Source organism: Pituophis catenifer, unplaced genomic scaffold (genome assembly GCF_029215685.1).
Source record: "Pituophis catenifer annectens isolate HBS135680 unplaced genomic scaffold, rPitCat1.0.hap2 SCAF_1, whole genome shotgun sequence".
Classification (NCBI taxonomy): Eukaryota; Metazoa; Chordata; class Lepidosauria; order Squamata; family Colubridae; genus Pituophis; species Pituophis catenifer.
The window spans coordinates 276214588-276239417 of NW_027256881.1; the positions used below are offsets into that span (position 1 = coordinate 276214588).

The 24830-nt window shown below is 37.3% G+C and overlaps 1 protein-coding gene across 1 annotated transcript in view; it reads right to left on the reverse strand.

The window, feature by feature from the left end:
* Positions 1-441: 441 nt before the first annotated feature.
* Positions 442-24830, reverse strand: part of LRP4 (LDL receptor related protein 4) — a 108382-nt gene continuing 83993 nt past the window's right edge. The window contains exons 19-38 of the mRNA XM_070935642.1: positions 24248-24353; positions 22631-22832; positions 21604-21793; positions 20109-20240; positions 19062-19202; positions 18064-18150; positions 16829-17000; positions 16543-16705; positions 14431-14656; positions 13806-14109; positions 13443-13661; positions 12941-13075; positions 12652-12760; positions 11243-11387; positions 9360-9473; positions 8594-8717; positions 8142-8209; positions 7497-7584; positions 6551-6692; positions 442-774 (exon numbers count right to left, since the gene is read on the reverse strand). Coding sequence (XP_070791743.1) covers positions 442-774; positions 6551-6692; positions 7497-7584; positions 8142-8209; positions 8594-8717; positions 9360-9473; positions 11243-11387; positions 12652-12760; positions 12941-13075; positions 13443-13661; positions 13806-14109; positions 14431-14656; positions 16543-16705; positions 16829-17000; positions 18064-18150; positions 19062-19202; positions 20109-20240; positions 21604-21793; positions 22631-22832; positions 24248-24353 — 3200 coding nt within the window. The remainder of the gene's footprint in view (positions 775-6550; positions 6693-7496; positions 7585-8141; positions 8210-8593; positions 8718-9359; positions 9474-11242; positions 11388-12651; positions 12761-12940; positions 13076-13442; positions 13662-13805; positions 14110-14430; positions 14657-16542; positions 16706-16828; positions 17001-18063; positions 18151-19061; positions 19203-20108; positions 20241-21603; positions 21794-22630; positions 22833-24247; positions 24354-24830) is intronic.

Here is a 24830-nt window from a genome sequence, read left to right on the forward strand (position 1 = left end):
AGTTCAATTGGCCCTAATCCTTTCCTCTTAAAACAGAAGGAGTACAGTGCAAAATCCAGTTAGTGCCAATACCTTCTGAGAAAAGGTAACAGGTATCAATTATGGCTAAGTTCATAAAACTGGCCACTGAAGATTTGGAATCTTTGACCAGTTTATGCACAAACCCAGATGAAATCTGTGTCAGATTCAAGTGAAAAAGAAACTGCTACTAGATTCAACACCACAGCTTCTAGGATGAAAGGACATATAAATAAACATGATCTAGCAGTGAGTGAAAAGGGTCCCTTAGCTGTGTTCCAGCTGCCTCAAAGGCACAGTCCAGCTCAAATGCTTCTGCAAAGGAAGTCTCTGGACTCCAAACTTTTTCGTTGAATAGAAGGCAGGATCCTATTTCATCAATATGAAGGATGACAGTAGGAGGGACAAGTCTCTGCATATCCTTTAGACTTCACTTTCTGTTGAGGGTTTGCGCTGGTGCTTCCAGCCTGTGTCTGGAAGGGAGCCATGACATTCAGGAGTAGTAGCTGCAGTGATGCTGCTGCATTCTGACTGCTCCTCTTTCAACAATTGCTCAGTTTCAGTGTCACCAAGTGACCCAGAGCTGGCTTGGATAGAGACTGTGTCAGTCTTCATGCATACATGGTCGCGGAGGATGCATCCCCGAGAGCTTCTTAGCTGTTTAAGATCATCCCATTCAGATTCATCATTGGATAAGAGGCATATTCCTTCAACAATCTTGATCTTGTCCTTGGTGTAACTATGATCAGGACCAGTCTGTAAACAAATAATACCAAGACATGTACAGTAAAATATAAAAAGCAGAGTACTTTTGAAAGACCAATTCTTGTCACGTGAATAAAAAAACAATGGACTATATCCTCCAACTCAGATCTCAGATGGGCAGATAATCTTCCCAACAAATCATAGTCTCATCTAAATCAGACATTCCCAGCTTGGTGCCCTCCAAATATGAAGACTAGCGGAGTCAAGAAATATAGTTTCAAATATTGAAGACCGATTTGAATTAATTCAGATTTAACAGTGTGCTACAAACAAAACAACCTATAGGGGAAAAGTTGGACTAAAGATGGGATTCTAAACAATATTGGTAGTAGGTTCCAGGTGCAATTCAAAGTAATAGTCATCACGACTTCCGGTTTGCTGTTCGTCGCTGCCAGACGTTCCTTTGGGATCGTCAGCTTCCACTGCCTGTCAGAGCCGCCTTCACAACGGAATGGCGGCTCGAAAAAACTCCGTTTCCATGAGGAAACGGAGATAGAGCCGGCAGGGGTGGGTAGAACTCTCTGCGGAGTCCCAAAAGTTTTTCCTTTACTTTTGGGACGGAGCGGATGAGATGCCCCATATCTCCAGCCGCTGCTCCGGGCTTTGGGAGACCTCTGCTAATGCAGAGCCAGGCGTCAAAAGCAAGCCTGCAAATTTAACAGATTACTCAAAGAAAATGTGAGCTGGACCTGTAATACTGAACCGCAAGTATTTTACTTATTTTTTAAAAATTACCTAAGAGAAAGGAGGAAAAGAAAGAAAGAGGAAAAAAAGCCTTTTAAAATGGCGTCTGCCGCGGCTGGAGGAGAGGCTGAAAGGGAAAGTCCTTCCGTTTTCTATTATTACAATGTAGCGGAATAAATACCACTGGCTACATTTGTAGACAAAACTTCGCTCCTGTGTTTTTTTCTCTCTTTTTCCCTTGGAGACTTGATATTGTTGTTGTTTGGAAAGAAGTCTTTTTTCTTGTTTTTTTTTTTTTTTTTTAACAAAGCCTGCCTGGGCGGAAACATGGCACTGAGATTTACAAAGTCAGATAAACAAGTAGGGGGGGGATTCCCCCACCAACAATTTAAAGGAACAAGTTTTAACTCTTCAGTCTCAGAAACCTGATTTTAATATAATAGAATTTCTTTTAGAGGAGATTGAAAGAAGGGAGGAGATTGTGAATCAGCAACTTGAAAAATTTAAGCAGGAAATTAAAGAATTGGTGAAATCTAAGTTTGATTTTTTGGAGAAAAAATTCTCAAAAGTGGCTAATGGTTTTTCAGAATTTATGATACAGTTGGACACAAATACTAATTTACTAGAGTTTAAAATGGAAGAAATTCAAGATAAATTGGACAATAGAACTCAAAAAATTGAAAATGATCTGATAAATACTCAGGATAATAGCTCAGAAGAAAAACCTAAAATGGATGCTGATCAAAAGTCTGGTAATGTAGAAAATTTGCAACAGAAGATTGAAAAAGAGATTCTAATGGTACAATATAATTTCACAGAATATGCGATAAGATTAAGAGGTTTGCAGGAAAATAACAGAGATGATTTAAGGAAAATATCTTCTGAAATTCTAGCTGGGATTCTAAAGGTTCAACCTGAGGAAGTGTTTTGTAGGATTGACAGAGTTTATCGAATAAACTCCTGGATTGCCAAGCAAAGGCAACTGCCTAGAGATGTGGTGATTTATTTTACAGATAAAGAAATTAGGAATAATATCGTGCAAAATTCCTTCAATTCTAATCTGCAATTGTATGGAAGAAAGATTTGGATTTACAAGGAACTCCCACCTAAGATATTAATGGAAAGGAAGAAATTTGGTTTTCTGGTGAATGAGTTAAAAAAGAGAAATATCCCATTTAGGTGGGACGCCCCAGTTGGTATTATATTCAGATATCAAGGAGAAAGATACCAGCTAAATACTGTTGAAAGAGCGGAAGAATTTTATCAAAATAGGTTGAAAATGAACTTAACATCTTCAGGTATAATACAGGATAAGCAGAAGGAGCTGGAAATAAAGGTAAAACATCGAATTATAGAGACTGTACCAGATGAATTGCCTTTGGATTTATCGGACACCCCAGCTGGATTATCTACAAATTTGAGAGAGGTGGCATCTAACCTTAATGTGATGACTTATCAAGGCAAGGACAAGCATGGAAATCAATTAGGGGATATACAAGGGATAAAAAAGAAACATGAGACACAAAAACAAAACCAACAAGACCAATCTACAAAGCAGAATGAAAACCGACCAGATGATACACAATTTGTAGAAAGGAAATGGAAACCAAACCCACAAAAAGAAAAGAAAAAAAGAAATAGGTTGCATAAAAATAGAAATTTTTAAATCAAGCAACAGTGAAGCCAGTGACTTTAAAATATGAATGACTATGTGTAAACATAGAAGAGGCGACGTATTGGTTAATATCATCCTGAGGATTGTGGCAGATCTCTGCATGGCCGTAATCCGGGGACGTGAAAAGAGCCTTAAACTGATGGATTTGAATTATCCACTTTGGAATTTTTTTTTGTGTTGATAAACATATTATAATTATCTTGAATCACAAGGCAAGAGAATTATGCTGGGGCATGCAGAAGATCGGGTTGTTACCCACTACGATGATGGGAATCAATAATCCTGATGAAACCCACAATTATTACTATATGGAATATAATTATAATGTCACTCGGGTGGTTGTTTTTACCTTTATACATATAAGAAGATATTTACTACTGATGGGGGCAGATATGATTGAAGATCCTGAATAAACTGTTGCACCAGCAAGCTATGTTACCCTATTATGGATGTTGGTTCTACCAATCTAGTGGAAAGACCTCAAAGAAGATATTATATGGACTATAAATTTAAAGTTATTGTCTTTTCTTTTTTTTATTTAGATATAATGGAATATATAGACATATATTTTTAAGTAGTGTGGGCAGTGAATCAAAGATATTAAGAATTGTTGTGTATGGTAATTTTGTATGATAGTGGGTGAATAAGCTAGTTAGTAGATTGATTAGTCTAAGAAAAGGGATTTTTAAGTGATATACTTAGGGGAGTGGAGGAAATGGATAGAGTGGAATAAATGTTAAACTAGATTTTATGGGGAAGGCCGCTTTGAAATGTTATAGTAATATATATAGAAGATTAAATGTTAAAGTAGGACTTATTGTATAGTTTTAAAGTGGAAGGTGGTCTTAAATTGTTGTAATAATATATAGATATAAGCTTGGGAGAGGAGAAAAAAGGCAGATTATTGCCAAATTGGGAGTTATAATACTATTATGCTAAATTAGAAGTTATTCTATAATGTTATAGTATAATGTCTTTTTTTCTTTCTTTCTTTTTTCTTTTCTGAAATGTATGGATAAAGGGGGATGTCATAATATTAATAATATTTTTAGTAAGTAAAGGTCAATATTTAGAGGAGGGAGTAAGTAATCTGTTATGAATTAGGTTTTTTTTTTTTTTTTTGTTACGAAGAAGTCACAGGGGGGGATGGGTGGGGAGGGGGGGTTAAGGAGGGGGAGGGAGAGGGGGAAAAAAGGGGGAAAAATTTGTATTTGAAAACTTTTTCAATAAAAAAAAAAAAGTAATAGTCATCACATATAAAGGCCACTGTAACATAGGACCAGGCTATTTGCAGGATTGCCTTTCTCCCATTGTTTCTGCTCACCCATTAGAACTAGTACGAGAGAATGTGTTCTAGATCCCTTCCATTAAACAATGTAAACTTGTTGGACCAAGTTGTGCCTTTTCAGTAACAGCACATGTCCTATGGAACAGCATGCCCACCTCCCAGAGACTTGGAAACTGTTGGCTTTCTGCAAGACTTGACTATTCCCACAGACATCTGGGATAGACTGGATGTGCTTTGTTGGTGGTGGTGATGAGTGGAGTCAAAGTTCCTTGGGTAAATTGTGTGTGTGTGTGTGTGTGTGAGAGAGAGAGAGAGAGAGAGAGGGAGGGAGGGAGGTGGTGGTGGTGTGGGGGGGGGGGAAGAGAGAATGAATTTTAATCCTGCAAGCCATACCTAGAATCATTTAAGCGAGATAAGTTAAATAAGCATATCCAACCTGTAGCCTATGGGTCACATGCACCCTTGGACAGTTAATAATGCAGCCCCACAAGATATAATAAAAATTATTTTAAAATAGAGGAAGCTTGTTATTTATATATATTAACTGTATTATATATTTATATGCTGCCCAAGACAATTGCTCTTCACCTAAATGCAGCCCAGCCAAGTCAAAAGTTTGGACACACCTGGATTAAATGCAAACAAACAGTCTCTTAGATTAACTAGTGATAGAAAAACTCCTTTGACTCTTAAAATGTAAATGATGAGGAAGCAAAGAATAAAACAAACTCACAAAAACAAAATGTTATTAAGATATGCAAAATATTCTTAATTGACAAATCTGAAAAAAGGAAGCACACATTTGAGAATGATTTATGGAAGGCAAAAAGGTTTTTCAGCATTTTAGAGCTCAATATCAAATAGTAATGCATTGTTGTGAATTTTTCTAATATGTAACATTATGCCAGTATGAAATACTATCTAGCCTACCAACGTCTGAGGAATGCCTTTGCAATAAATATATTGAGAGACAATAGTAAAAAGTACAAGCAAAAATCTTGTAATTGAAAAATTAGAAGAAACTACAATTGAGGAACTACTAGAAACAATGATAATAGCAAAATCCTATTAATATAAGCAATTATTAAACTAGGAATCAATACCAAAATAACAAATGCAGAAGTTTCCCATTACATACATCTTATGGAGACCCCTCCCTGACCACAGTTCTGAGATTTGCGTCTAATCTTCAGTAGAGGAAGTAAAATAGAATAGTAAAAATTAGAAATATTGCCAATATCTGATTTATGCAATACTAAAAATGTCCAAGGGAAAATCTTTATTGAAAATGAGAAGTACTACACCAAGCAATCCATAATTAATTTTAGTATAAAAACAAACAGCACAAGGTAATATGTCTCCAAATCGAGCAAGATGCATAGGAAAGGAGAGAACTATTCAAAGTAAAGTAGTTTTTCTCTAAATCATGCTTCACCTCTTTCAAAAGGCCTCATTTGGCTGATAAGTTTTTGATTACGTGCTAGATGGAAATGTAAAAATAAAATTCAGGCAGTATAAAATGACATAACTAGGGCAATTATAAAAGAATTTCCTGTATTTCTTTCTAAGGGCAGAAACAACAATAGTAGTTCAAAAACACAAAGCAGAAAGTTAGCCAAGCAGAAGTTATGGTACATCAGAGAGCATTAGGCCACTTAACATAACAGAAAGAAGGGAGGTGAAAGTTGCACAAACACAGAGCTATGATACCTGATATGAGGCTGTGGATGGTCAAAAGAGGAATGGTGAAAGGCTATCAGAGGGGTGAGAAAGATGCTGAGGAAGAAACAGAGGAGACTTCACGAGATTTCAAAAGAAATGGCTAAACTCTCAAAACTATTATTGGTTTCCTTCAACCATAATATTAACGGGTAGCAAAGCACCAATAGACACAGGGCACATCAGATCAGCTGGACCAACTCAAAGTGGAAGATACACATTATAAAGTCCTAAGATTAAAGCAGCAAAGAGTATAATTAATATAACTAAAACAAGACGTTCCAGTTTTCTGATTGCCTAAGGCAGCTAAGGATTCCAATAATACAAATAAATTACGCTACTGCACTTTTTTTTTTAATGCCACAGCAGATTAATATCAAGTTCTGAAAAGAGCTCTTTACCTCTTTTTTAAAGCAGAGCTGATTATATATGGCTGGCTTGGGAATTGTTTCAATCTTCACTTCTTGGGTAGATGTCCGATAAGAGGGATTACTGTAGGTCAGATTACTTAGGTTAGGATCTGTGAATTTGGATTTCTTATGCCTGCAGGGACAATATGATAAAAAGAAAACATTTGTCTTTTTATTAGATTCTGATCTACACAATTACTGCTACCATGGAGATCTCCCTTCCTTTTATTTCCATATCAACAACGCAGTAGACAGTTCAGAGTGAGAAGGTGTGACTAGTCCAAGGCCACTCTGCGTCTCAAAGCATTTCCTTAAAAACATTAGCTCTTGCAAAGTTCTACAGACAAACCCTCATCCCTACACCAAAAACCCCTAGTGAAATTCATGGCAAAATAATGTACACTTCATCAGATCTCCTCAATTAATTGTATAGTCACTGGTACATCTGTTTAAAGGGACAAAGTGTATTTTGTTTCATCCTGGCAAAGTAATAAACAATACCATTCACAAAAAAGGTAAACATCCATTCAAAAATGAAAGATTTAAACCAAAGCATGTTTAATATTCCATTATATGCCTGCTTACAATTATCAGGCAGCATACATAGATACTAGAAGCCCAATCCTTTGAATGTGAAATTCTGTTACCACTTATCCTACCTATCTTGAATTTTACAGAAGTATATGAAAAGGAAGCTTTTCTTACAAATGAAGTTATGTAAATAAACAAGCATCTGACCTTTATTGTCTAGCATTATCTTGCTTCTAAACTCCAGTTATCCTGTGATAATACTACACTGTCACTTCTAATCAGTTTTGCAAGGTAAAATGATAAATTTTCTTATAATTTAAAGTACTGAGTTCAAAGAAATCCTGGCATGTGCTTAAAGTATTCTGACACATTAATTCAGAAAAACTGAAGGAAGATATAGAATTACCTGTATATAATCACAGCACCAATCAGCAGCAGAATACTCAGTATACTGAGAAGACCTCCAGTGATGTAACTGACATGTAGCCCTTCTCCTGAAAGAAGATAAACAGTCAGATTAAGGGTGATGCTATCATTCTACAACTATATATTTGAGGTAGTAAAAACCTAGGTGTCCTAGATCACGGGTGTCAAACTCGATCACGTCATGTGACGTATCATGACTTATCGTGAGTTTTTTCCCCTTTGTGGACCTGGGGTGGGCATGGGCTGCATGTGACTTATCCAGCCCATGGGCTGCCAGTTTGACACCCCTGTCCTAGACGGTTAAATATTTATTTACATTTTATTACCTATTATATTATGATGAACAGAGCCAGATTAATATATGTATCTGAAATCATTAGGTGATCTGCAGGGGTTTCATTCAGTATTAGCATCTTAGTGCCCACTAAGATTTATTGAGCAATAGAAAAAAAGAAAAGTTGCAAAATAAAACAGCTGATGTGCAAGATAGTGAACTAAACACATTATTCTTTTGTCAACCTACATAATTTCATTCAGTGGCTCCAACTTAATTATAGCAATAGTTGATCATTTCTATTGTTCTTGAATCCCTGAGAAGAAGTGAAGACAAACATGAAAAACTCACCTGCAGTTGCCAATATTGCTTCATTTGCTCGGTTGCACAAACCTTGGCCAACTTTCTTGTCAGAGCAGCTATATAACAACAAGAAAAAGTAGATGCTGAACTTCAAATGAAGCCATCTTCCTATTAGAAACTGTGTTAAATTGAACCAAGATAAAGTAGAAAACTAGATAAAAAGAATAACCTTTATAGCCCAAAATTATTGTTCCTGTTAGTATTAGAAAAAAATGTAGCACAATGAACTGTCACTATAAGGGAAGAAGAATGCAGTGCTATATCTGAATGGTTGGAATTAACGGATTAGCTATGATTCCTTAGCATCTGATAAAGAGGTATACAACTTATGATGTCCAAAATCTGGCAGTTTAAAAAAAATAGAGAGAGGAGCCTATTTAAAAAAGAGATTGGACCCTACATTTTCTCCTCAATCACTTTCAATAAACAGAACCACTCACTTTCCTTCTATTGTTTCCACAGAAATATGGGGCTTGGTTGTTGGAATTTTAAATCTGTCAGTAGAAGTCTGGCTCCTTTTGCTTACATGAGTTGTCTCAGGATTTGGAGGCCCCATGGTAGGAACTAGACAGAAGAGAAACAAAAATAACCTGAGACAAAGGAGACAATGAAGCCTGACCTTTTTATTTATGGAAAAATAAACTTTTTCATTATTCAAGATACAGCAGAAGCGTATAAGATTCTTCTTGTAATGCAATATGTAGTGTTGTACTGTGAGTACAAAAATGAGAAATAAGCACTTCTAGTTTGCCAGGCATCTAGAACTTGTGTAAATGCAATGGAAAGCACATATCAGAAGGGTCTTATTTTATCTACCAATGAATGATTCCTAAATTACATCTAATATTATGTGTAGGAAAATGTTTGAAGTCACTGCACACAAATTACTAGTGAAATATAACAAACTGTTCTGAATTGTACTGTATTCTAAGATTAAAGAATTGAAGAAGGTATATATGGAACATCTGAAAGATAGAAGAATCCTCTCAAGGAAAAAATACTTAACATTTTTTAATAAAACAGTGCAAAAAAAAAAAAGACAAAATAGTACTCTCTTGTCCTTAGGTATTCGAATGCTTTACCAAACAGGTACTTTATAGCTGTAGCTTATTTAAGGGAACGAAACCATTTTTCTCAAGCAGCTTTCTATAAAAGAAAACATGGGCTATGATTCATGCTGGGAGGTGTAGTATACAAACAACTTACCATTAAAACAAGGCTGTCCATCTGGTTCATCGGGACATGCACAAACAAAGTCAGAAGCCCTGGCAAAGCAGAGATGGGTACAGCCTCCATTATTCACTCCACAAATGTTTGTGCCTAGAAGATACAGACCAGATGTTTCACAAAATATATAGTTTTCTCCTCCCCAGCATAGAACTTCATGTTCCCTTACCCAAAATATATTAGGGTGTAGTGAGAAGTATCTCCTCTGACCAAAGTGCCAATATCTTAAATGAATATTCTCCTGACCAATACTTACCTACCGTACATCACAGAATATGAAACACCATGCTTTCTCCAAGACCCAAAGGAATAAACACTTTAGAGCAAAAACCACACTGACATTTTAAACTTTTAAAAAGTCCAATGCTTGTCATGACAATATACAAAGTGTATGCGGGCCTCTATTTTGCTGGCTGCCTAGAAATATATGAATGTCTCTCTTTGAGCTCTGCAGATAGGTTTTTATTTTTTTAATCTCTACCTGGAGTCCTTTTAGCAGAGGCCAGGATGCTGAACAAGAGGAATAACTGGCAAGCTTGCGGCCTCATTTTCAAATGCAGCCGTTTACTCTAAATCAGTGGTGAAATGTAAAATTTGTTACTACCAGTTCTGTGGCGTGGCTTGGTGGTGGTGGTGGGGTGTAATGTGACTGGGTGGGCGTGGCCAACTTTTTTTCTTTTTAAACTTTTAAAAGCATTTTTTCTACAACCTCTTCGGCTAAAGAGGTTGTAAAAAAAATGCTTTTAAAAGGCTCTGATGATTCCAGCTGAGCCGCGCAATCATCAGAGGCTTTTTTTTAACTTTTAAAAGCATTTGTAGAAAAAATGCTTTTAAAAGTTAAAAAAAAAAGCCTCTGATGATTGTGTGGCTCAGCTGGGCATGGGGGCGGGCAGGGATTTCTGCTACCAGTTCTCCGAACCACCCACCGCCATCGCTACCGGATCAGGCGATCCGGTCTGAACCAGGAGCATTTCACTCCTGCTCTAAATCCTATTAAAATCAATAAGAGCAATTTGCTAATATGGGAGTTAAGAAAGGAAATGAATTGGAACATAACAGCAATAATACCAGGATTCAGAATGAGGAGTAGGTTTTTGCTTTGTTTTGCCAATCAAGACACGTATGCTGTACCTGAGGCTACTCTTTCAGCAAGCTTTGCTCTTCTGGGCTCACACAGTAGATAGCCATTCTCAGAAAAGGTTCATAAAGCATACCAGAAGTGGCAGTTGGGTGTAATCATTTGCTGCCATCCAGCTACCACTTCCTTAATGCTTTGGATCAAAATCCTGCACTTTTCAACATCTGACATGTGTTTTCCCTTGAGTGGGTTGGGGCATAAGCAACAAAGGAGGTGTAGGTTTTCTTACATACTTCTTGCCTAATTCATTATTTGTACCAGCCTGTTTAATCAATGTTTGTACACATTGTTTAATCAATGTGGGCTAATAGTAGCTAACAGCCAGAGCTGAAAGGCAGCTGTGTTCCTATACTTTGTATGGTAAAGCCATTATCCCCAGCCTTTGTATCCTCTGAAGGGAATGCAGATAATTTCACAAGTATGATCCTAAATCCAAATAGCTTTCCATAATGATATGCTTTCAACTACTTTCTGCACCTGAATCCATATAAACGCAATAGAGACAATTCAGAATCGTTCATCAAGAGGGAAAACGAAAAGGAGATTCTCTGTATTTTGATTATTACAGCCCCCAAATTCTCCAACCACCTCTCATGGCCATGCCAGATCAGTTGATGAGAGTTCTAATCCAACCATCTAGATTCCAGAAGACTGGTTTAGAGAATACATCACTTGTTAATCTGATACAATGAATTAATGAAGGAACACAGGTGATTGAATATACCTGTTTGCCTTTGAGGAGAAACCACAATAATATCCATAAGTCCTTCTACATTGGCTAACACAGTCTCCTTATTACGACCAGAGTATTTGTCCACACGCTGAATAGATTTCGTTTGCCAGTCTGTCCAATACAGCCACCTATCCTGCTGCTCAGAAAACAGACAAACACATGATTAAAATACTATATAATAAGCAGAGAGGAATTAAATGGGATTGTGTAAACTTAAAACATGTTCTTTTCTATATATTTTTCAACATATTATATTTTTCAGTAGTAATACCTGGTAACAACATTAACATAAATTATTTTATTTCCTCTCATTTTTTGCCACTGTGTTAAAGTCTCTTCTGAAATTACTTTTGATTAATTAAATTAAAAGAAAAAGCTTTAATTAATTTTTAATATTGCTTGTCTTTTTAAATTTTATGTACAGTTTTTATGTTGATAATATTTTATTGTACACCGTCCAGAGTCTTTCTGTAAGGGAGATGGGCAGTTTTAAAAAAGTTATAAATAATTAAATAAAATAAATAAATAATTTATCATTGGGAGGTATTGAAATAAAAAGTTAAGCCTTGCAAGAATTTACCTCTTTACTGCTGCAATTCACCCTACAATATTGAAATGTTTTAAAGCCCAATTTTTCATTTTCTTACTTAATTTCTTCTATGTTGGTATACAATTTTTGTAAATATTGTGTTAATATTTTAGTAATAGGCATATCTAAATATTATGAAGTTTTATATACTACTGAATCCTCTAAAACTATGGAAATTTCCTTTTGAAGTTTTGGAAGAATATGAAAAATCAGATGTGATTTACGAAAATTAATCAATAATCCTGAAATCTGTTCAAATTTGTCAAAATTGTATCGTCTGCAAATATCTCCCATTTTCATCCCACAAATCTGATTATTGCGTCTGAGTGCTATTGCCAATGCTTCTAGGGCTACCTTAATTATTAAAAGTGATAAAGGACAACCCTGCTTGGTATATCTTAAAATCATAATAGGATCTGAATAATAGCTGTTCAGTCTTATCTGAACTTTAGTTGATCCATCAGTATGTTCAATCATCTTACAAAAACTGGTACCAAATTTAAATTTCATTAATATTTGTTTTAAAAATTGGATTTCCGGAGAGTCAAAAGCCTTAAATACATCTAAGAAATCAATATTATTCCTTGACTCTTCTGTCATGAAGAAACTTGTTTCCAACCATCTGCACATTAGCTGAACTGTACTACATTACCTATCTTTAAATGATTATAGCATCACTTAACAGGCTGATATACAGGAGAAAGAAAAAAGAGCCCTGTACAAACTTTGTCCACCGTGCCCAAAGTAAACAAACTATTGGCTTAGAAATTAAGTTTCATTTCAGCATTCACCACCCCACCTTCCTTTGTACCTGTGTCAAGGCAAAGGGATGTGACACTTGACTGATCAACACTTGGCGCAATTTCCCATTAAGATCAGCACTTTCTATGCGGTCTAGATGAGCATCTACCCAATAAATCCTAGAAGGAGAGAAAGAATGGAAGTTAAACTAATATCCACTCCTGAAACTTTCTTTCTCTCGGTTACAATTTCTGATTCTAAGGCAGCCCAGGGATCTGCCTTAAAAAAAAAGGGAAGTTTTTTTAAAAAACCACAACAGTTCTGCAGTCAATAATTTTGAAATGCAAGGTTGTACTGACCTTCTGATGTCATAATCCAAAGTCAGTCCATTGGGCCAGCCTAAATCAGTATTGATCAATATCTTTCGTTCAGAACCATCCAGGTTTGCCCGCTCAATTTTAGCAATATGTCCCCAGTCAGTCCAGAAGAGATATCTGGAAGAAAATAAACCAAATGCAAAATGTTACATGTCAGTCAGCTCTAAAAGATGGCTTGTCCACCCAAGAAATCCATTTGCCTGATGTCTGAAGGCAGACCTCCATTTTAGCCAATCCTCATCCTTTTTTTTCCCTACTCATTCTATCCCTTCCTCAACCTGGCATCCTCCAAGTGTAACAGCTCCCTCCTGATAACATAACTACTGAAAACAGTAGCCCAAAATACCTTGAAGGCACCAGGTTGGGAAAGTTACTCTACACTTACCTTTTCAGCTGATGTACCAACAGAAGAGACTATTTGTACCTAATGCAATAAATTATTTAAATAAATATTTTTGCTAATGCTGACTTTTCAGTCACTTACCCTTTTCTAGGAAAGACAGCAATTGCCCGTGGTTCATCCAGACTGTTATTTATCAGCACTTTCCTGCAGCTGCCATCCAGTCTTGCAACTTCAATTGTGTTGCGGCCAGTGTCTGTCCAATATAGATTTCGAGCTACCCAGTCCACAGACAAACCATCTGTTCTCTTTAGTCCTTGGCCAATAATAGTTTCCATATTACTGCCATCTAGATCTGCTCGCCTGGAAGAAGATATTATAGAGAACATTCTATCTAAATATTTTTCCATAAGGCAGATCCCTTTGACAAAGAACAGTTTTGGGGAAAAAAAAAGATATGATTATGCAGCTAATTAACATAAAATGAGGAATTTGGAAGATACCTACCTGATGACATCTAATATGACATCTGTGTAGTAAACCTTGCCATCTACACTGTCATAATCCAAGGAGATAACATTGTTCAGCTCTGGGACAGGGACATAAACATCAATGTGATCACTAGTATCTAGTGAGATTCTCCTGATGGAGCCCCGGCTAGAGAAGAGCAGGTAGGTTTCAGGAGAAGGATCACAAGATCTTTCATCAATCTTCAGTTGAATTCCAGTAGGGCAAGCACATGAGAAGCCTTCAGGGTTTGGAAGACAGAGATCGGAGCAACCTCCATTTTTCATGCCACATTTGTTAGTACCTTAAGAAAAATGGATCATATCTGAGATTACCATCAAAAAGGCTAATATTAATTCTGTATAGCTTTCCTCAGACTGATGCCCTCCAGATATAATTGAGGTTTTGATTTCATAACTCTCAGGCAAACAAGGTCTATGTAATTGTGCTTGAACAGTAGGAATAAACAATGGAGTAAAATCTACAGAAAATGTCTGGAGTCCAGATAAGCATGCTGGTTGTTGTTTTTTTGTTTTTTTTTAAAAATGCATGAATGATTTTTCAAGAATTAAAGCATGCCCATGAAAATTCATGAAGGAGAATTAAAGAAAATAGGAAAACTTACCAAGAGGTTTCCCTCTGTCAATGCCCTGGATGTCCATTAATCCTGGAAGATTTGTTCTCACCAAGATGACATTAGCACCAGTGTTCTTATCAGCTCGGTGAATGCTTCTTGTTTGCCAATCAGTCCAATATATGTAAGAATCTAATAAAGTTAGGCCATAAGGGTGCTGTACTGGGGAGAGCAGGGTGTGGCGGTTTGCACCATTCAGATCTGAAGCCTCAATACGCTGAAAAGAACAGAATGTTGGAATGTCAAGGAACTTCTGATTATGGGTTCAGAGGCCTCCAATAGGTAGCAACTCTTCCTATGATCCACAAAGCCAAGAATAGTGTAATCTAGATGCTTATTTCTAACATTCTGCTAAATGTATTTCAATTTCACCCAAGGATTCCATAAGACAAAAGAGAAAAGAGGGGTCTAACCCAGAAGAAATGAAGTTAGCAAAGCATATCTTGAGTCCCCAACTATGCTATGCAGTGAATCAACCATTGATTGGCTGGATTTCCACAACACTCTGGACCAGGCTAAAATAGGAGTCTACCCAGTTTTCAGCATGTTGTGTTGATCAGTCCATCTTATGTATTTGGATCAGCAGGTTAAGAGAACATAGGAAATATACTTTGCTATTCTAGGATTAGGATTTAATTTATTGTATGAATCTATACTAGCTATCAATAATGCTGTCATTTGGGTGCCTCAGCAGGGCATAAACTTAAGAAAATCACCACTGATTTCAGTGCTCTATTTCCACTTTGAAAAGAAGACATCCATGCCTTGTGAGACAGATATGTGAGTGAACTCATCATCCTAAGTTTTTTTTCTCAGAGACAACGTACATATATAAAAGATTGGACCGAGTCACAGAAAGATTCCAAGCTACCATATCTAGATACTAAAATCTGACTCTCTTTGCTTCTTATCTGTAACTCATCAGGCAGCAATACAGGTAGTTCTCAATTTGTTATCATTCATTTAATGATAGTCCAGAATTATGATAGCCTCAGAAAGGATGCTTTACACCTCATAAACTGATACTCTCGCAATCTGATTGCTTGGTAACCTGTTCACACATGACTGATTACTAAGCACACTGAAGGCACACGATTACCATTTGCAATCTTTTCTACCAGATTCCCCAGAAAGTCAATAGAGAAGCTGGCAGAAAATGTTGCAACCTGCTGCTGTCTGCCAAGAGGACTCCCTTGTGTCTCTGGAAGCTAACTGAAAGAAGCTGCATCCCAAGGAGAGGTTAACTTCTTCAGCGGGGTGCAGAAACAACTGGAATCCTGAAGATGTTGGCTCTGTTCTTGCACTCTGCCAAAGGAGTTCCCCTTCCTTACATGGAGGGAACTGAACTCATTTGGTTCTGAAGGATTTTGGCTCTGTTTCTAAACCCCAATGAAGGAGTTCCTTCCATGTGCAGAGGGGAGCTGAACTCCTTTGGCAGGCAGCTTTTATAACCAGCCCCAGAGACAAGGGAGCCAAAATCCAACCAGAGATTAAATAGCCAGTGTGGTAAGTTAAGGAGCAGATGGTGGGGATGCCCTGGGAGACATGGCATAAGTCATGCCATGTCTCTTCACTCAGAGCTGAAAATCCTGCTTAGATTATGGCGGGGGAATTTTTAGTTCCTGAAGGGAGCCTCCCAGGTCTCCCGTACCACCTGAAGCATCCCCCTTACCTAGGACTCTATGTGCCTAACAACCTGCATAATCACTTAACAACCACAACTGGATTGTGGTCATTGAGCAAAGCAGATGTCACATGACATCTCATTAAACTACCACTTCGCTCAACAATCAAAGTTCTGATCCCAATTGTGGTCATAAATCAAGGACTACCTCTATACCAATATATTCAAGTGAAACAGAAGTTGAGACAATGTCAACCAATATGAAGTTTAACCAATAACGTTTGATTGGTTATGGGTGTCTTAGACATGCAAATCATTGAATGGTGTTAGAATCCCAGAGTGATGAACACGCATATATGTACAAATTTACTCTTAATACCTAAGATCTCATACTCATCCTTACATTCCATTCTTCACTTTGAGGCAACTTTCTACACCAAACATTTAAAATTATAGACTGCCCCTCATGTCATTCTAACCTCAGTATGTGCATCAGCCCAAAATAGTTGTGATCCAGCTTTATCCACAGCCAGACCATTAGGCCATCCCAGGTTGTTGCTAATAAGCACCATGCGGTTAGAGCCATCCATCCCCGCTCGTTCCAGTTTAGCATTTTCACCCCAGTCTGTCCAATACATATACCTAAAGGAAAAGAAGGGGCAAATAAACTATCCATTGAAAAGTCAACATATTACTTATTGTCATGTTCTCTTCTCTTCTGCAGACTTTCCTTTGAAAACAAGATAATCCATTGTTAGCACTCACCCCATTTCATGATATAATGCAATTGCTCGTGGGCTGTCCAGATTTTCCCATATCAAAACTTTTCTCATTGTCCCATCCAGGTTAGCTACTTCAATTCTGTTTGTTCCCGTATCAGTCCAATACACTTTGCGGCCAATAGCATCCACAGCTAATCCATCTGTGGTTTGCAACCCTACATCAAAAGAAATATATGACTGTTATAGTGTCAGTAACATATACCAGGAGTCTGCAACCTAAAACACTAAAAGAGCCATTTGGACCCATTTCCCACAGAAAAGAAAACACCGGGAGCCACAAAAACCTTCCGATGCATGACTATTTCTTGAGCAGCCACAAAACTAGCTTATGTAGTTGAATTAAACGTTCTGTTTTCTTCTGAAACTTTTATTTTCTTGGATTTATCCATGGTTGGCCTACTGTGGGTTGAAAAGCTCAATAAATTGCATGCCAGCGGGTATTGCACATATTTTGAGTGTCGGAGCCGCAGCAGAGGGGTGAAAGAGTCACATGTGGGTCCAGAGCCGCAGGTTGCTGACCCCTGATATATACTATTCTGTCTCCTCAAAATATCCACTGGGTGTTTGAGGCAATCTTTATATTAGAACTTTAGAAGTTGCATTAGGTGAAGACAGGGGTGAAATGTAAAATTTGTTACTACCGGTTCTGTGGGTGTGGCTTGGTGGCGGGGGGGGGGTAATGTGACTAAGTGGGCGTGGCCAACTTTTTTTAAAAAAAAACTTTTCAAAGCATTTTTTCTAATGCTTTGAAAAGCCTCTCTGCCAATCAGGCAACTCAGCTGGGATCGTCAGAGACTTTTCAAAGCATTTTTTTAACCACCTCTTTGGCCAAGAGGTTGCAGAAAAAAATGCTTTGAAAATCCTCTGACCATTACAGCTGAGCCACGCGATCATCAGAGGCTTTTTTTTTTTACTTTTAAAAGCATTTTTTTTTGTCGGAAGAGGTTGAAGAAGAAAAGTAAAAAAAAAAAGCCTCTGATGATCGTGCCGCTCAGCTGGGCATGGTGGGGGGGGGGGCGCAGGGATTTTTGCTACCAGTTCTCCGAACTTCCCGCTGCCATCGCTACCAGATCGGGCGATCCGGTCCGAACCGGAAGTATTTCACCCCTGGGTGAAGATAATGCCAAAAAAAAAAAGTTCAGTTCATTGAAAATAATACATATCTTTGAAAGAGCCTGGAGCAGATGTTCAATATTTACCAAACCAACTATTTATTACCTGTAGTAATAATATCTTCATACTGGGATCCATCCAGTGAAGCTCTGCTGATCTTCCTCAGTGTGCTGTCTGACCAATAAACCTTTCCTGTTGAGAAAACATAAGAACATTACTTTCATTTATTGAAATTAAATTCCCTGATTAGTCCATAAATATGTAAGATTATTTTGGTGAAAAAAAACACTGTAAAGTGTGTCTTCAGGTGCTTTTATGTCTTCAATCTATTATTTATTCTTTTATTGCTAGATAAATAATTTCCAAATATGGAGGAAAGTAAGGAAGAAAGTATGTATCTCTAAATCCTTCTGTCAAGAAAAGCAAAAGCAGCAGCAAATTATTTATGAATGTACCATGTAGTGTTTAATGAAGACATACTCCATCACTATAACACACACACACACACACATATGCACATACCTACATACACACTCATACATGTTTTTATCAGTTTTAAGATTTGTGGACTTCAATTCTTAGAATACCACAGCAACATGTTCTGAGGTGAAATCCACACATCTTAAAAGTTTCCAAGGTTGAAAAACACTACACTTCACCAGGGCAGAACCTATGTGGAATACAATTGTCTTGAAAATTATTTTGGGGGAAAACTGCTTTTTGAATATGAATAAGAGCATTAAAACAGGGATTTTTTTCAGCTACCCTTAAAATCAGCTTTCTTCAATCTGGTGCCTTGATATATTGGTGCCTTGATATATTGGGACTACAGCTTCCAAAAATTTTCAGCCAACATGGCCTATAGGAATTCTGGAGTTACATTTGAAAGTATTTGGAGCCATATTAGTTTGGGAAAGGTTGCTTTAATAAGACTTGGACATTAAAAAAACAGCTGCTTTTACAATGAGTTCATGAACATAGGGGAATGTATTGTTTAATATGAATCACACCATTTAATGGGCAGGTTGCCTGTCATTTACTGGTAAATTTACTCTACCCTGAACAATTCCACAACTCAAATGGTTAAATTACATATTGCCAACCTTCTTCAGGATCAACTCCAATGGCGATGGTGTTTTTCATAGTGACGTTGACTGAGACAACTACATCAGCAAAATATGGAATATCAAGTGAAACCAGACGAATATCCGACCTTCTTGCAAAGATTAGGAAGGTAGTCATTCCTGCAAAGTTGAAAATGGAGTTCAATGCATAATTACAGGAATTCCTTTTCTCAAATGTCCCTTCTTACTGCAACAAAAATTTCAGCTGGCAAAGGTGATCTTGGCAATGAATAAAGCCACCAATTTATCCAAGACCATAAAAGTAGGGCCATAAATATGATGAAAGATCATAAGAAATACTGAATGCGGTTTTTCAACTATGTAATAATTATTTTTAAGCATATGCTTAAAGAAAAATGTTGTTAAATATAAGTTATCAATAGTACCTTACTACAATGTATATGCAAGCCAAATAAAATATATTGTGATAATTAGAATCACTACAAGTAAGGTCCAGTATCTAAAAAAAATATTTATGTCTTCTGATTATTCATACTGTATATTAAACCAATACAAGAATTATGTATTTATCATATTCAACAGATGATACATTACTGGTTTCCAACAAATCCTAGTGACATTCTCAACTGTAAACTGATATATGTTTACAGTTTAAATTAATGTTATTAAAATTAGTAAAACAAAATATTGCATAATATTGAAAAACAGCAAGGATTCCAGAAATACAACTACTCCACTTTACCAAGATATCTGTTAATGCATTTATGTCTGATACTACAAAGCATAATGATTCCTCAAATTCTATCTCCTTTAGTAAGTGATCAGACCTAATTTATATAGGAACACGTTTTATGTAGACATCAAAGCTATTCCTAGTTTTGGCTGAAAAGTAATAATAGCTACTGCAACACACATAAAATTCTACCTGAAGTAGAACAGGTATTTTCGTAAGTAAAATACTTCCTGTAATTTGAGTATATAACTTTTCTAGGGTCGGAATGTGGGGTTTAGGAGACCTTACTCTCTTCCAGGGACTAATAGAACCACATAAGATAAGTGACCCACCAGATAAACATGTTCTGCCATCTGATTGTAGGTTGATGCCAGTAGGGCAAGAACAGCTGTAGCCTTTAGGAAGTGGAGCCAAGAGACAAAGATGACTGCATCCACCATTATTAATGTGGCACGGTGTATGCACTGAAAGAGACAATAGCGAAACCAGGTATCAAAAAAAAGCGATTAGGAATAATTGTGATGTTTCAGAGTTCCAAATCTTTCAGCAAAATCCCCAGCTCATCAAAAGTCTATGCCAATTTATAGTTTTTAATCTAACAAAGGTAGAGTGATAATACTTAGAAATATGTGTCTTAGACTAACAGAGTTGGAAGGGACCTTGGAGGTCTTTCTAATCCAACCTCCTGCTTAGGCAGGAAACCCTATACCCGTGATGGCGAACCTGTGGCACGTGTGCCACAGGTGGCACGCAGAGCCATATCAGTAGGCATGTGAGCCCAGACCGGAAGTTGACAAACGGGCCATTTCCGGCCTCCAGAGGGCCTCCAGGGGTAGGTGAGGAAGGCCATTTTCATCCTCCCCAGGCTCCTAGAGAGGCTCTGGAGCCTGGGGAGAGCAAAAAATAGGCCTACCAGGCCCACCGTGCCATCATGTGCCAAAAGTGGGGCAAGCGTGGGGGTGGTGGGGTCATGCGCTCATGCGCGGGGAAGGGGCACATATAATTATGGGTGTGGGCACGCATGTGCATGACTCCCCCATGCTCCCCCCGCTTTTGGCACACGATGGCAAAAAGGGTAGCCATCACTGCCCTATACCATTTCGGACAAATGGTTATCCAATCTCTTCCATTAAATGAATTAAATTAATGTAATTACTGCTCTAATCTAGCTTAATGTGTAAACAAAATAAAATCTAGTATGGTTCCAGCTGCTTTTACATGTGATCCTGTCTAATTTTTTTTTTTAAAAATAACATTACAGGTAGTCCTTGATTTACGACCACTCATTTAGCAGACATTCGAAGCTATGATTGCATTGAAAAAGAGTAACTTACAACCAGTCCTTGCATTTATGGCATCCCTACAGTCTTGTGATTTGGGCACTTGGCATCCTTTGAGCATTTACAGTAATTGCCGTGTCCTGCAGTCACATAACTGCCATTTGCAACCTTTCCAACCAGCTTCTGACAAGTAAAATCAATGGGAAAGTTGGCGGAGTCGCATTCAAGTGACGTCTCACTTAATGCAGTGATTTGCTTAAAGACCACAGCAAAAAAAGATTGTAAAATTGGCTGTAGTCACATAATGCCTCACTTATGACCTCACCATTTAACAACTAGTTTTCCAGTCCTAGTTGTGGTCATAAGTTAAGAGCTACCTATAGAATAAAAAAAAAGGGGGGACTTGATGGGTATCCATGGGTACCATCTAGATGTACCGTAAACATTATGTACCTGTATATCAGAGTATAGTAAAAAACTTGAAACTCTTTCTATTTATAGCCCAAATACGTGTAACTTCTTATCTTGATGCAGAAGACCTCCATACCTGCAGGTCTCTGCCGATGAAAAACATGGATGTCCATAAGGTTTTCTAGGTTGTCCTGTAGAGTGTCACGATCCAGCCCTGTCCTTTTGTCAGCACTCTGGATGCTTTTCGTCTGCCAGTCTGTCCAGAAGATCTGAGTGCCGTACAGAGTGAGTCCAAATGGGTGAGGCAAATTGCTCCCGATCAATATCTGTCAATCCCAAAAGCAAATCAACTAACTGCCAGGAAAACAGCAGTTTTTTTAAAAAAAAAACAGCAATGCACAGCTATTTTATAAGCAGCACTAGACTATACAACAGTGGTGGGTTTCAAAATTTTTTACTACCAGTTCTGTGGGTGTGGCTTGGTGGGCGTGGCTTGATGGATGTGGCAGGGGAAGGATATTGCAAAATCCCCATTTCTTCCCGATCAGCTGGGACTCGGGAGGCAGAGAATATATGGGGGTGGGGCCAGTCAGAGGTGGTATTTACCGGTTCTCCGAACTACTCAAAATTTCTGCTACCAGTTCTCCAGAACTGGTCAGAACCTGCTGAAACCCACCTCTGCTATACAATCTGGGTTGGTCATCAGGACCAGAGATTTAGCCTTCTGAGCTTTTGGGCTCATGTTGGAGCCCATCCTCAGGAAACTTCAGAAGACTAAACCTCTGGTCCTGGTGACCGACCCAGATTGGATCCTGGGACACATATATGTGCTTTCATGTTTGACAAACTGTAGAGCAACTTTTCCCAACCTAATCCCTTTCAAATGTGCTGGACCTTTAGGGACCTGGCTGAGAATTATTATGGGCACCAGGGGAAGTCTAAGCCTGTCTCAACAATGCAGCACAGTTTCTCATACATTTCACTGTCTTAGTCTTTGCTCAAAAGTTATTCATTTTGTCCCTTTAGAGGAGCAACTGAACTCCTCTGAAGATCAGAATGGGGCATGTTGGATCAAAGAGAATACATGTATGTTTTCGGTAAACAAACATTGTATATCTCCTATTTACCCTTTCCCAGAAGTCAATTCAACTTGGCTATTTTACCTTCCTATCACAGCCATCCAGGCCAGCATACTCAATTGTCTTCATGCCAGCATCTGCCCAGTATAGGCGCTGAGACTCATAGTCAATAGCCAGTCCATTGGGCCAGGTCAGGTTGGAAGAGATGATCACCAACCGATCAGAGGCATCCATTCCCGCACGCTCAATCTTTGGGTTAGCTCCCCAGTCAGTCCAGTACATGAACCTGAATACAAATACCCAAAATGGTGTGTAACTACTATACCGTATTAATCTGACAATTTTTATTTAACTGCATTAGGAAAGAAAGAGAACAGAAAAGAAAAGAAAAGAAAACTCTAAACAATGAAGGCTCTCCACTTTTGCAGTGCTTAAATTTGCCAAATATGCCAGCATCTTTTCATATGATGTTTAATTATAAACTACAGTAGCTCCAGCCAAGTTAGCCAAAAGTAAGGAATGCAAAGAGTTGTAATTTACAATATCTTACACGTTAGTCGCTACTTTTCTGCAGATAACTTTAATATGGTCATCCTCCTTATTCTTTATGACATATTAATGTTTGTTTGTAAGAGTTAACTCATAAGCAGGCAGATCCATACCCTTCAAAAGATTTTCATTCATCCCTATTAGCTGTAGCTATCATGACCAATGACCAGGTTTGGTGCAAAATTCAACACTGGATTGTCTATTGTTTATTCTCAACACTAGAGAATACTACATTGTCTCTCCCTGAATTAATCTTTTAAGAATATTGGGCATACAGGATATTGGGGCTGGGTCTTTGTTTTATGAAGACTATAAGTATCAGCACATAAGAATGAACACTACAGACTTTTAAAAATTATATATAAAATTATAATTAGAAGCAAACTTTCAGGGATATCACTGTCGTGAAGAATCAAAATGAGGGGGAAGCAATATGGGTAGAGGATAACAGCCAGAATATTTTTAAATTTAATTAAAGAAATTGTAATAATGAAATATTTTTAATTGTATATCGTGGTAAAAGTAGAAATGATTAAGATGTGGTTCGGAGGAACATATGGGGAAAATTATTTGATGTATGAAAATGGAACTAATTGGAATAGCCACGTTTATATTCTTTTTTTTTCTTTTTTTTCTTGTTTGAATATATAAATGGAAAAGATATTTACATAAGTAATTGATTATATTAAAATGTTGGACTGTATTACTTAAGAAAATGTATGTTATAAAACAAGTGGGTTCACTATTCCTATAAGAATTGAACAATTGTATCATCACAAAATAAATTACTCTGATGATGGATACAAAACAGATGACAATGAGAAGGGGTTTAATATAGAATAGAAGGGAAAATTGGAATTTGGTTAAAATTAGAGATGAAAATGAAGGGTAATATTGGTAAAAAAAATAGATGAAAATAAATACTATGGCAAAAAGGAGGTATAGAAATTGTAATTTTAGTTGTAAGGATCAAAAACTGTTTAAATTTGTTAACCGGCCAAATACCCTGTTCAGCAAAAATACATTGTATGTTTGTGTGTATGTATGTGTAAAAAATAAAGAAAAACTTTTTACAAAAAAAAAAGAGAAAGAATCAAAATGTAATGACATACAGGAATTGCATCAAAGCAGTTTTAAGAGAAAAGTTCTCACCTTCCAACAGGGTCTACCACAATATCTCTTGGTCTGTCTAGGTTTTCCCATATTAGAACAGTCCTCATGTTTCCATCTATGTTAGAGACCTCTATCCGGTCTGTTCCTGCATTTGATAGAAAAGGGAAAGAAAAAGACAACCAGCCCTCAGAAGCAGGAAAAAAAAAATCATAAAAGAAAATAATCCATACTGAAATTTCATTCACACACCATGGCAAAGAAAACCAACAGGGTCTATCAGCAAAATGACTTCCTCAGAGGCCTACAAAGTATCCTTAGTCTAGAATAATAACTCCTGACCTCTACAAACTTTTCAATTAATTTGATCATCATATCTAGTCATCCTTACTCAGAAACTATTGGCTCTATTAAAGCAAGTAAAACACAGGATAATTTTACCAAAACCTTTCCGTTACTATAGGTTTGAGTGCTGTTCCGTGTTCTTTTTATCCATAAGAAAAACACATTTATTCAGCTAGGCTGAAAATTCTGTCTACTGGAATATTTCAATTTGGAAATTCAAAAACGCCATTTGAATTACTCCGTAATTTCAGTGTTACAATACAAAGCAAGCTTTCACATT